The 14,027-nt window shown below is 42.4% G+C and overlaps 1 protein-coding gene across 1 annotated transcript in view; it reads left to right on the forward strand.

Moving 5' to 3' along the window:
• The window catches only part of plekhh2 (pleckstrin homology domain containing, family H (with MyTH4 domain) member 2), a 57,032-nt gene that overhangs the window by 11,786 nt on the left and 31,219 nt on the right, over positions 1 to 14,027 (forward strand). The window contains exons 3-10 of the mRNA XM_028604127.1: positions 6,017 to 6,079; positions 6,185 to 6,334; positions 8,145 to 8,228; positions 8,803 to 8,884; positions 9,105 to 9,290; positions 11,956 to 12,153; positions 12,184 to 12,917; positions 13,805 to 13,880. Coding sequence (XP_028459928.1) covers positions 6,017 to 6,079; positions 6,185 to 6,334; positions 8,145 to 8,228; positions 8,803 to 8,884; positions 9,105 to 9,290; positions 11,956 to 12,153; positions 12,184 to 12,917; positions 13,805 to 13,880 — 1,573 coding nt within the window. The remainder of the gene's footprint in view (positions 1 to 6,016; positions 6,080 to 6,184; positions 6,335 to 8,144; positions 8,229 to 8,802; positions 8,885 to 9,104; positions 9,291 to 11,955; positions 12,154 to 12,183; positions 12,918 to 13,804; positions 13,881 to 14,027) is intronic.

Consider the following 14,027-nt stretch of genomic DNA (forward strand, 5'->3'; position numbering starts at 1 on the left):
TATTTTTGTGCACATGTATGACTGTGTTGTATGCTTAAGGACCTCTCTGGGTTACGGTGATTCACAATTTTATGAACTGGTTTATACCGACGTTGACTTTTGACTCACTCACTACTCTTTACTGACCGATAGTGGCCGCAAGTGATCAACAACTGCTACAGTAGCAAAAGGTAGGATTAGCCAGGCTAAAATCAAGCCTTGTCACTGCCCGATCCTTAGTGAAAAAACCCAATTTGTTTTACGCATGTGCAAAGATGGTTGAAGTTAGACGTTGAACTTGGATGTTTAGGGTCAGGATAGTCCATTGGTTCAAGGGATATGTGAAAATCTAATTGGGTTACCGGTAGTTTATCTGTGTTTTAAGCCCACAACTTCTCTAGGACTCTAGGATTAGGCAATGGTTATGGTTAGGGTTAGGTGCCTTGAAGTCAACGGTCACAGTGCTGCCTTAAAGTCGATTAGGCAATGGTTATGGCTAGGGTTAGGTTAGGTTTGGGTTAGTTTAGGGTTAGGGTTAGGTGCCTTGAAGTCAACGGTCGCAGTGCTGCCTGGAAGGAGACGTTGGGGGCTTAAAACACCATTGAGCTTTCCGGTACGCATCAGGTAGCCACAAGCCTTACCTAGTGTGTTGAAGGCCACATTTTGGCCTTTGTGTTTTTTTCTCATTTTGAACTGGAGCATCCACAGATTAATTCCATACCCAATATGTTCCATCCACTAAAGTTAGGCACGATACGAGATAAATAAATCCCTGTTTTTGTTATCTTTGCCACTATCTTGACTGTACAGCTGTTATGGGAGCTGGGATGTGCAAGTGGGGGGGGGTGGGGGAGTGTTTCAGGAGCAGATAGAACAGTGGCATGAAGCGTCGCTCACCCATGAGTGCTGGTCCATGTTGGAGTTGTACATAGAAAATAGGGGCAGAAGTGTATTTTGTCATAACAGATGCAGAAAGGACAATTTTACCTGTCTTTAAATGTTTTATTAGTGTGCATTGTCCCGGCTCAATAAACCTGAAACATATAAAATGAATCAACCGAGTGAGATTCAACTCTTCTTTGTTTGGGAGGAGTGAGGGAGACACACCTGGCAGAGATATGTGCTCTAGTGGGTGCACTTTTCTAGTTGTTAAATTTGTCACAGTGGGCAGTTTTTATCAGCACAAAAGGATGAATTTGCTCATAATATCTCCAAAACCAGATGTGAAGAATACACCCACAGGAGATGTATAATTTCTAGGGCCAAGGGTGGATATACAGTACCATTAACCCATAACATCTTGTCTGTAAAATTTGGTTTTTCAAAATCACACTGAAATGACAAGTCAACCGACAAGTGGAACAGTGGTTGCGTAAAGGCCTCGCTTGCACTTTGGTCTAGAGAACGTTGTGCAGTGGAAACATTGAGCAGCTCTGGCAGGGTGTGGCTGCTTTTGGACCGAGCCGGGTCCATTTCTTCTGGTCTCTGGAAGTTAACAGAAGCAGGGGAAAGCTGGAGCACAGCCATGCCAGTCTCCACCGGCTGTATCCAGACTGCAGCTCAATACAGTCATCCCTCTTCACGCTAGTTTACACACACACAGTTTGGTTATGGAACAGAACAGCTGCTGCTTCAACTAATTTGAGTGTTCATTTGTTGATTTCTACAGTGCATTTAACAGAACCACTGTGGACGCCATGTCGTTGGCAACAATATAATATATATGACATTTGTGTGTTGGCTGTAAGTCATTTTCCACTGCTAAAATATTGTACAGTACTAAGTCCCATTACTAAGAAAACTGAGTTACTGTACATGCAGGATTTTGGGTGGATTTTTAAAATATATATTATCAATGTGTGTGTCTGCAGGTCTTAAAAAGTTTGAAAAAGCATTGATTTTTGTCTCTAACATGGCCTTAGAAGGTATTAAAAAGTCATAGGAAGCTTAACGCTTTAGTGCGTAACTATATTATTATATTAATGAACGTCCGTTACATTGGAGCCATTGCCAAATTAGTTGACACAAAGCTATTGAAGACTATCGGCTCCACACAACTCTCTCTGTATTTCTCAGCATGGCTGTGGTTAAAAATTGGTGTCTTTTGGCAACTTTCACACGCAGAACCTGAAGATAATGACCTCCTCTGAAGAGTCGATCATGTTTTTTTTAATCCTCCGTGTCCTCCGTGGCTACTAGCAGCTGCGTGGGGGAGGGGTGAGGGCGGTGCACGATGACGGCAGGTTTGTATTATGTGGACGCGCTGACAGAGTTGTTGTTATTACTTATAATTCCTCATGGGGGGCGACAGAAACTACGCACTATAGCTTTAACGCTACATAAGGGATGAATGTCTATTTTAGGGTAAGACTTTTGTTGTTGTTATAGATTTTTAATTGGTTAATCCATTCATCCATTTAGTTATTTCTTATTCAAGCCAGGTCATGTCAATCTCACTAATTATATAATTAGGAACTATTGTTATGGGGAAGTACTGAACAAAATTAAGGCTGCCCCCTCTTAGTTGATAAGTCGACTACTTGGTCGTTTTGGTCTTAGTCGACTAATATTTCTTTAGTCAATTGGTTTTTTAAATGCTAAATTACTTATTTTCAAGAAATGCATGAGCACATCTGGTTAATACGATTGAAAGTGGTGCTTACTAAAGGAGAAACTCAGTTTTACAGAACTGTCGATTAAAGCTATTTTTTCTCCCCCATGAGGAATTGTCAGCACATCCACATCGACACAAGCCTTCTTTGATCGCGCTTCAGCTTTAAATCTAAACTAAACTAATCAAATACTCGACAAAACCATACGAGTGTCAGCCTCAGATCAAATATACAGACATAATACAAAACAATTCTAGGCCATATAATCCCTACTGGTTTTCCATCATACTTTGGCTGATATGATCATGAAACAAGTATTAAATGGCATTCTGTGTGCTACATGTGGCTAAATATAATACCAAACAATGCTGACATAAACTGAAACTACTTAGGACAAACTGGCTGTCCGCTGTGAAAAAGGCCTGTGATTAGTGAACTATATTTCTTTAACCCATAAATCTGTCACTGAAGAAAGCGAAGCTTTGTTTGTTTGCTGTATACTGTATATATTTACTCTAGAGGGAATGACTTCCTTCATTATTTTCAGTACCCTGTCCTATTCTTAGCTACATCCGATTGTCTGGTGTGTCAGCCCAATTTCCCCACAGGGATTGTTAAAGGTTCCCTCTAATCTAGTCCAATTCGTAAGTGTATATGTGCACATGTAACAAATTATTCTACCCGTAGCGGTTGCAGAGTTGCTACGCAGTCGCAGAGAATTTCCATTTCCGACATTCCCGCATATTTTTTCTTCATGAAGCCAATTTCCTCAAAAGACACTGGTTTCTCTGCTGCTTCCGCCACTTTGAGCTGAGGAATCTCAGAGGAATGTGGCTCATAAAGTCATCTCTCTCCTCAATTCCTTCAGGGCTTTTCATCCTTGTGCATGTGCACATGTAGTGTGAATACTGGCATATGTGCTGTGTGTGTGTGTGTGTGTCTGTGTGTCCAGGCTGCGTGACCTTTGGTGTTGCTGCAGTTTTAACACACTCCTACCAGGTTCCACATGCTCTGCTCTGATCTTAGTACACAAAGAGCTGGTTGTACCTTTTATAGATGTGACACCTCATCATTATTATGTAACTGGATAAAGGTGCTATATGCAGCACTTCTGCAGAAATGCACAAATGGACCCATTGCCAAAAAAAAAAAAGTTGGCAGCTTCTTCTTGGCAACGGAGTCTGCATTTATGGCTTTTAGTGTTATTGCATTTTATATGGGTATTTTTTGGGTCACTAACCTTCTCGCACAAACAGAGCCAAAGGTTGCTGTGATTTTCATAAAAAAAGCCAGTAGGGGCGCCTGGGTAGCTCACCTTGTAGAGCGCACAGCCATATTCGATTCCGCCCTTTGATGCATGTAATTCCCCCCTCTCTCCCCTTTCAAGTCATTTTAAAGGCCTAAAATGCCCAACAAATAATGTGAAAAAATAATAAATAAATTATAAAATATAAATAAAATAGCCAGTAGCATGACTTAAAAAATATCTTCCAAAATGTACAGTGTATAGTGACACAAGGGAGGAGAAGGAGGTCTTAAATTTAAGAAATACCACGGCAAGCATGCTAATCAATCACAAGAGTTTTCTGTTGAAGCATAATTGATAACATTACATTATTGTAATGTAGCTAACAATTATATTACAAATATACTATACAATTACAAGTAATTATATGAATTAAATCCAATTACGCTACAGTAGCTGACATTTAAATTTGGACAAAACAAACATGAAGTAGAAATGCAAGCTATGGAAGATAAATGAACTACACCATTATGAGGTTGTAAGTAAGTAAGTAAAGTTTATTTGTATAGCACTTTTCACAGACAAATTCTCAAAGTGCTTCACAGGCCAAATGAATACATACATCAATAGTCATAAAAAGTCAAGTCCAGTCAATTTATTTATACAGCACATTTAAAACCGACCTAGGCTGAAAAAAGTTATATTATGTTATAAAAACAAAGGAAGACAATAAAAATATAGACACAATGAACATCATACAAACAACACACTTCTATACAAATGTCCCTAAACTAAATCATACACCAAAGAATAAAAATGTGTTTTAAGACGAGACTTAAAGATCTCGGCAGTAGAGGAGGATCTGATATGAATGGGAAGTTTGTTCCAGAGTCTCGGGGCCACAACGGAGAAGGCACGCTCACCCTTTGTTTTCATCCGAGACTGCGGAATAGCTAAAGGGAACTGATTAGACCATCTTAGGTTCCTGGAGGAGTGATGTAGGGTTAGGAGATCAGCAATATATAAAGGGGCCAATCCATGTAATGCCTTAAAAACAAGTAACATTACCTTAAAATCGATTCTATATTTGACCCGGTAACCAGTGAAGAAAAGCCAATATCGGGGAGATGTGATCCCTCCTCCTTCTGGACAAGCTGCAGGCGTGATGAAGATAATTGGCAAATCCCAGAATACAAGGAATTGCAGTAGTCAATACGAGACGAAATAAGAGCATGAATAGCAGTCTCCAAGTCCTTACGACAGAGGAAGGATTTTAGTTTTAGCAATAGTCCTGAGATGAAAAAAGCTACATTTGACAACAGAACTAATTTGTCAAATTTGAATGCTGGGTCAAAGATGAAACCTAGATTTCTGGCAAAAGGGCGCTCACTTGAGGCTAAAGTCCCCACATTCTCCGAAAGTGTTTTTAAAAAAGCACAATAAACCAGATACATCTGTGAACTTTGGGTATCCTAATACTGATTCTAAACATTCTTTTGAGTCAAAAATGCGCAGAGACCAGCTGCAAAGCATCTGCTCCTATCCAGCGTGGCAGCGTTATCTCGAGCAGCGCTCTCATTCTGCTCTAGCATGCACAACTTTCTTTGTCTTTATTTGGTGCTGTTGTGTTTGGCCCAGCACTCGAGTGGAGTTAATATTTCACCTCGGAGGTGAAGCTGAGGGGAAATAAAGGACTCATTTCCGATCAGATCGTGCAGTTGAAGGGAGCGTTACTATGTAGGTTTGTGTATGTGCTCAAACAAGATGCAATATTTGTTATTAAGTGACAAGGGTAGTGAGATATTAGGAGAATTTAAATAAGGTGACAGTGTTTTCCCTAGGTTTGAGGACAACTTAGGTGCACGTATTTGTTCCTCAGTCAAGAAAATGTAATGTTTTTTCCAGAAAAGATATGCAGTTTCACATCATTTTGGAGCATTATTATTTCCATATCTGTGTCTAAAATGTTGGAAAAGCTAGATCAGATGATAACTAAATAGCACTCAAAAAGCTGAAAGACAAAACTTGCTAAAGAAGTCCAAAGAGGACCGACTACAATCATTAGATCTGAGAAAAGTCTTTTGTATAGTTTTGAGGCTGCGCGCCTAAGTCTTATAATGGTAGGGAAAGCCCTGGGTGAGATCAAATGAAATCACATATTGTGCTCTTCCTCTCCCAGATTCAACAGTTGGAGACGCAGGTGATCGATGCTGAAAAGCGGGCCTTCACCGCTCACCAACAGGTAAGATTCCAAACAAAAGTGTGTTTACCTGTACTGTCAGTGCGTGTATGTGTATTGTGTGTGTGTATATGTATGCGTATATACAGCGTGTATGTGTGATTTCAGGTGCAGTGGATGGAGGAGAAGCTGAAAGCTCCAGACAGCCAGTCCGGAGACTCCGAGGTGCGTTTGTTCCAGCGCTGCCAGGAGCTGCAGGCCTCGGTGCAGGAGAAGGAGGACGTCATCGGCCAGCTGGAGCAGCAGCTGGAGGAGCAGGTAAAACACACACACACATGGGGAATTTCATCAAAGCAACAGATCAAGTGCCAGTGGATGTTTTTTCTTCTTCTTCTTCTTTTTTTCAAGGTGCAAAAGAATGCAGAGGAAGATATGGCATGTAGCTAGTCTTCACAGACACATGATACATACTCTTTATCCCTACAGAGCTAAGGAGAGATAGACTCAATTGGAAAAGTACCAAACTCTCGGTCCACAATGGAAAGATTTCTTATAATCCTTGAATAAGGGCACTCAGGATGCAAGGATAGCAAACTACTTGTCTGTGTTTACTGTATCTCTACTCGTATTCATGATTTAAGGTTGCGGTTTAAACGTTCAAATTTCTGCCGCTAGGGGACTCTCAATCAAAACAACAACAAGAGATGGAGCAAAGCTGTCGCAGCAGTCAGATTCTCCCGGTTAGGACTCCTTCAGCGTTCATTAATCAGGAGGTTTTTACTGGCAGCCGAATCATTCGCAGAAGTCCCCTCCTCTCCAAAACAAACGGACCCGGTAATATAAACGGGGCAAAAACGCAAAGCAAAAACAAAAAAAAAAAAAATTGTTTATCCAACGCTGTCTAGGTAATTCAGTAGATGAGCTGCTAGCTGAAATGCTGCTTATATTAACTCAGATTGTTATGACCTTATGACCTTATGACCTCATAAGGAGAAGATTCCAGATCGGCCCATCTGAGCTTTCATTTTCTCAAAGGCAGAGCAGGATACCCAGGGCTCGGTTTACACCTATCACCATTTCTAGCCACTGGGGGACTATAGGCAGGCTGGGGGAACGCATTTTAATGTTAAAAAACCTCATAAAGTGAAATTTTTATGCCATGGGACCTTTACAAATCTGTGTTTCTCTGACACTGTGGGGCTCTTTGGTGGAGAGCCACCACTGTTTGCTCAGCTTGTTTCTCTGATAACTTCAGATCCAGACATCCGATGACTAAAATCCTTCATTCGGTTAAAATATATTGTTAAACATCAACATCACCAAGGACGGTTCCCACCCTGGCTTTGATCTGTTTAACCTGCTGCCCTCAGGGAGGCGCTACAGGTGCATCAGAACAAGGACTAACCGATTCAAGAACAGTTTCTTTCTGAAAGCCATAGACACTTTGAACTCACACATGCACTGACTTCACAGTCTAACCCCCCCAACCCCCGGACTTTCTTCTACCCACCTACTGTGCGATATTTAATATTTAATACTATTGATTATATTGATAATAATGTGCAATTTCACTAATGTGCAATATCTGTATACTGTGCAATATCATTACTCCAGACTGCATATCACACTGTATATAAAACCATACTTATCTTTTTATTTTTTTATATATCTATATAGCGTCTTAGAACTGTGCACCTTTCTTTCTTTTTTTCTTTTTTCTTTTATTCCATGTTGTTACATTTCTTTTACGTACATGTTGGCACTGGAAAAAGGAGTTGCTTTTAATCTCGTTGTACATGTGTACAATAAAATAATATTCATTCTATTCTATTCTTAAAAACAACCAAGATCTAAAAAAGGTGTATCGTAAAATGTGGAATTAAAAGTCCATTTGTGGCAGACAACCACAACGCTGAGCCATTGACAGGTGACTGCGACCAAACGACACGGACTGTGTCCTTGTTTCAAATCTGTTCTCTGCGGTGACATTCCATACAATAAGTCACTTCCAAGTTCTATTATCAAAATCTCTCTATCCACTGTTTGTGTCCTAAAATATTCTATGGCTGCTTGTGTTCGACCCGAGATAACTGATGTTGGTCCTTGAAAACGTGTCCTCTTTCACCAGAAACAGATCCGACTTCAGGATGCCAAAACGGTGGAGGAGAAAGCAGCTAAGATCAAGGAATGGGTGATGCTGAAGTTGTCAGAGGTAAATAAATTATGGCATTTGATATAAAGTTGGATGGAAAAGTGGCAAAATGTAAGCTGGGAGGTGAGTTAGAGTCACCGGTATCATCTCATTCCCTTAGATCACGTTTTTTTTAAACGAAGGACCCCTCAACTAAAAGAAAGGCTGAGCAGGGGCTCCCTACTACATATATTGTACAAAATGAAGTTGCATATTAAACTGGGCCTACAATAACGTGAAGGGCGGACTAGAGCCTTTATACATACCTTCTTAGAATACTGTTAAACATACATGTGGCCCAGTGAATCCTTAGGATTAACTATATCTGTGTATGGCTACCTTAGTGACTACCTTAACTATAGGCCAGTATGCCTATCACCAGTATTCTTTTTTTCACTAATAGGCAGATTTATATTTGCTAATAATATGTCGGATTCATGTTAAGACGTTTTCATTTTTGAAAAAAACTTCAAAAAATGAACTCTTGAGGGCCCCCTAGGGGTCCTGGACCGCCTGTTGAAGATCTCTGCCTTAGATACTTCCCTGGTCCAAGAGGCGGGCTTTTCATTTTGAAACATATTTTTTTTTTTTTTAGTTTGAGGTGGAGAACGCAGCATTAAGAGAAACAAACAAGCAGCAGGAGGCTCAGATTGTGGAGTTACAGAAACAAGTGCAAGGTAAGAGCCTTTTATGTCCTGCTCATATATGTTTATGTCTAAACTAGCTTGGTAATATCTCCATGAGGACATTAAGGCAAGTGCTAGTACGAAGTGCATGTACTGTGTATGTACTGTAAACTCTCACACACACACACACACACACACACACACACACACACACACACACACACACACACACACACATGCATAATTATACTGTTCAAACATGTTTGTGCAGCCTTTGAGCAGAAGTGTGGTGGGGGACGAGGAGTCCTATGCAGACCAGGGGAGGCCCAGCGTCTCAGCAGCCTGACGTTTGGCTGTTTCCAGGTGAGGGGGAAGAGCCCCCAGGTCCTCACTGGACCAGCACCCTGCCAGAGGAGCCTGAGCACCCAGGTAGAGACGGAGGGCAGAGATAAGACTGGTAAGTCCCCCATATAGTCACAGCTTTGGATATGGAAACTGACGCTGGGACAAAGGAAGACAAGGTTTCATAGTGGAAAATAGAAATGACTCAGAAGACTTTTTTTAGCCATTAGGTGTCTTAGACAAAGGTGTTCACGCCCTTCCCTTTTTTCACTTAGAAAATTGTAATGTTGTTGATTTTTTTTTCAGCTGAATGGATGGACCAGAGCATTGATTGCAAAAAATTTCAATAAAAACAGCCTTCCCTCCCAAACGGAAAGGTCAAAGGTCAGGGTCAGCTACAGAGCAGCAACACTAGGGCGCTGTTGCTATTATACCGGCGGGATAAATTAGACTTGCACCTGACACAGATCTAAAATGGGTTGGTCTGAAGTAGCTAGGTGTGGTTTGGGCGTAACGTGAAAATAACCAATCAGAGCGTCATCTCACATTCCCTTTAAGAGCAGGCGCGCTTGTTCCATGGCGGATTGCTATTATGACGGCGGATTTGCCTGGCGCACGCCAGCGGGAGCTGTCCGGGATGCAGCAAAGTAGTAAATGCCCGTCTTGGCCGGGTGGCGATGTTTTGCTGCGGCCTCTCGGGCGCATCTCCTCAAGTCTGGAGAGGATTGCTGCAGCCATGGAGGGTGGGCCTCCAAACGCACCACCTGCACCTGTCGTACCCCTTCCTCTTCCCCCCACTCCATCTCCGTCCACCAGGAGCACATTGAGTGTCCAATCCCACCGTAGTTCAACATCACGTCTCCTTAAGTCCTCTAATATTTCCTCATTAATGTCATCAACACATCAATGATTCATGGAAATGTTGTGTAAAACACAACAAGCCACAAACAGTGCTGCGACTTTTTGAGGACTGTACTGTAAAGTGCCTCCTGATCTATCCAAACACCTGAAGCGCATTTTCAGTAATATCTTTCCTTGTAATTATGTATGGTTTGCAAAAATGGGAACTGCTGCGTCCGTGTAGATGAGGGAAGCAAGGTGTATGCGCGTTGTGCACACGCTACCTTACGGCCAAGCATGCGCCCTTAAAATAGCATCTGAATAACGCGCCACTGACTTTAGACTAGCGCCACTGACTTTAGACTAGCGCCACTGACTTTAGACCAGGTTTTTCCTGGTCTGTGGCGGAATTGTTTTCTGAAACTGCAAAATAGCACCAGGGAACGTTTGCGCCGGAACACGCCTCCTCTTTCCGCTGAACCGCCCCCGGGAGCGCAAATACATTCCCTAATTTACCGACGTGAGTCTGTGGAGGGAAAAGTCCGCTGTGCGTCGGCTGCAAAATAGGAATGATACATGCGTCGGTGTACAAAGGCAATTGCGCTGGGTGCAAGATAGGGCCCTAGGATTCAGATGTAAGGAATATGCATAACCTTTGCTGACATAATTATTGGGCTGCTCGATGATAGAAAGATGTTGCCATTATTGAACTTAAAACAGTGAAACATAACTAACTGCATGTCAATCACTGCTCATGCAAACGCATTCATTTTCCCTTGTGGGGGAAGGGGCTTAGGAGACCGTTTTGGGATTTAGCAGAAAAAGGGGGGAGGGACTGAGAAGTTGTAGATGTTCACATTTTTTGGCTAAATTCTGGATCTTCCCAATCCTACCTACAGCACCTTTAAACAAATCATCAACATCATCAACAAATCAGACAGTGAAAACACCCTGAGCTGTGAAATTTCCCCTAATACTTTAGCCATTTGAACATTTAGTTTTCATTCAGAACTCAAGACAAAATGAGAGTTTACTTGCAAAACGTAATGTGCAAAATAATCTCTATATATAAAATTATGATTAATGTCTTTTTTTATCATTAGGAGCCGAAATTGTAGTCATGATTAATATTTGATTAATTCACAGCTGACATTTTGACTTGTCATATTTGGAAAAGCACAGCTGAAATTGATAACCTTAACGATGGCTCAATTCCATCAAGTGACCCAGTAAGCTATTTCAGTGAGTCAGCGTGCACAATACCAGGGCCTCTCCTAAATGGAATGCAGCCATCATTAACGGTTTGGAATACACCTGTGCTTTTCCTGCTATGACATGCCAACATGTCTGCCGTGAAAAAGGTCTATTGCACAGCCCTACGTCATTATTGCAAACTTCGTTATCACAGCAAGATGAGTGGCATCTCTACGAGGGAGGCGTTTGTGACAGAAGAGATCAGCGCCAACTTAAATCAATCCAGCTGTCTACACAGGCCCTGTAACGGCTTGCGTTGAACGGAAACATTAGGCAAACATTACATAAATAAGAAACCCGTACTTTCTACCATAATATACTTGACGTTGTGCCAAGCAGCTCTTCGTTCTTGTAGTATCTGTAGTCACAAAACCAAAATCATTGCTTCTACCACATATAGTGCAGAGATATTCCAAGGAATTTTGGTTTTGTTGTTTATTTGACCATAACTGAGAAGTTTGCTGCAAAACTCAATTTAAAATGAGTCTGAACTGAAATTAAAAACTCTATTTGTATTGTGTATGAGTTGAATTTCTTTTGAGAAAAGCACTGAACTCGTTTTACTTGATGAAATTATACAATTATTATTGAATGGGTTTCATGATCTCCACTGAAAATTACCCAATTGAAACAGAGATTATTAACACCAATTTGATAAGTATTTTTTTTCATGTTTGCTTTGACAGAGAAGAGTAATAAGCAGACAGTCTTCTCAGGGACAAACGGTGAAGTCCAGACCCCTGACCAGACTGGACTTCTGGGTAATCCTCTGGAGGATGACAGTGCATCTGAAAGCCTGGGTGAGAAAGCACGTGGACCTGAGTCCCGCAGCGTCTCCTCCGTTCTCTCCAGCGCTGCATCAGAGGGGGAGGGAGGAGGAGGAGGTGGAGGAGGGTGTGAGGGCAGAGGAGGAGGTGGAGGAGGAGGGTGCGCTCTGGAGTTCAGCCGCCCCGGCAGTGACACCTACCTTACTGCTTCGGATGACAGCAGCTCTCTGTTCGACGACGACATGCAGCGCGCCGAGCGGCCCCGCTTCAGCCTGCTGGGCTCATCGGAGGGGACTCTGGGAGGCTGTAAGGATGGGGAGGAAGCCGGGGGGGAGGCACACAGGGCAAAGCTGGAGGACTGCACCTCAGAGGAGCTCAACAAGCGATTCCAGTCGCAGAGACTTGACTCCTCATCCTCCTCCGGCGAAGCTTACACCCCCAGCCCCATCCTCACCCCAGCCCTCACCCCTAAACGACCCAACCCACCCCAGGACCCGAGGGATAACCCTGCATCGCCCAAACAGCCCCGGCTGCGGACCCCAGCGGGGTTCGGGTTGACCAATGTGGCTCTGGCCAAGAAACACCTGAGCCAGCCACCGATCAGCAGCGAGGCGGCACACGGACTAACACGCAACGCTCTCAGCATGCTGCGCCCCCTCCGGCCGCAGGAAACGGACCTCGACCAGGAGCAGGAGGTTGGCATGGAGACGGGAAGGGACACGCCTCCTCAAAGCCTCCCTTGCTCACAAGCCGCACCTCCATTTCCAACCTTGCAGACATCACCCGCTCCACCTGAACCTGGTACAGAGATCAGCCCAGAGAAGGAAGACTGTGACAGCTCAGCACCGCCTACACCCCCTTTGCACAGGCTGCCCTCCTGGGTAAGAGAATCTAATGTTTATTCTAAGCTGAGATTGATTGGGTACTCGCAGTGCCATCTGCTGCTAAGGTGCACGTTTAGCAATATGGAGAATACAGCCTATAGATCAGTGTTTCTCAAATGGGGGTACGTGTACCCCTAGGGGTACTTTGTACGTACGTAAGATTTTTTTGCAAAATGTTTTTCAGTTACAAGGCTGTAGTTACTTGTACTGTCTTTTTGTCACTTTTTTTGAAGTTTTCCACCTTTTTTGAAGTTTTTGTCGTTTGTTTTGACCTATTCTTGCCTTCTTTAATTGTTTCTACTGTCTACTAAGTTTTTTTTCTGCTTTTTTCAAAGTTATTGTCAGTCGCCTTTTGGGAATTTTTTTGTCACTTTTGACGCCCTAGTGTTGCCTACTTTCTTTCTACTGTGTTTGTTTTTGAAGTTTTTATTGCTTTTTTGAAGTTTGTGTCTCTTTTTTTGAAGTTTTTGTTACTATCTTCAACCTATTCTTGCCTTACTTGCCTTTTTGTTTTTTTTGTTGCCTGTTTTCATCAGCGTTTTCCAGGTACAAGGCTGTTGTTTAGTAAATCTATCGCTGAAATCGCTGTATTGTTCATCTTTATATAGACTTCACGCTGGTTAGGGGGTACATGGCTTTAAAAAAACTGTGCAAAGGGGGTACATTATTGAAAAAAGCTTGAGAACCACTGCTATAGATGGTCAGTGTAATATAGAAAACATTGTTTTGACATAAGATTGCAACATTCCAAAAAAATGTCAGCTGCAGTTAGCTTGCAAAGTAAAATATTTTGGGACTTTTTTTTTTCTTTCTTAAGATATTCTCTTACTGGTAGAATTGTCAGTGTTTTTTTGACTGATAATTTAGTATTTTTTTCCCCACAGGAGAGTCGCATCTATGCTGTTGCTAAATCAGGAATCCGACTGTCTGAGACATCCTGCACAGACCCTGCTAGCAAAGGTAAGACAGGGACAAAAAGGTAAGACAGGGACACAAAGGTAAGATAGGGACAAAAAGGAGTTCATGTTCAGTTACGCCACACGTAGGCTGAGTCCTTGGCAGCGGCCCGGGTTGAAATCCGACCTGTGGCCCTTTGCTGTATGTCTT

The sequence above is a fragment of the Perca flavescens genome, chromosome 17, assembly GCF_004354835.1.
Source record: "Perca flavescens isolate YP-PL-M2 chromosome 17, PFLA_1.0, whole genome shotgun sequence".
Lineage (NCBI taxonomy): Eukaryota > Metazoa > Chordata > Actinopteri > Perciformes > Percidae > Perca > Perca flavescens.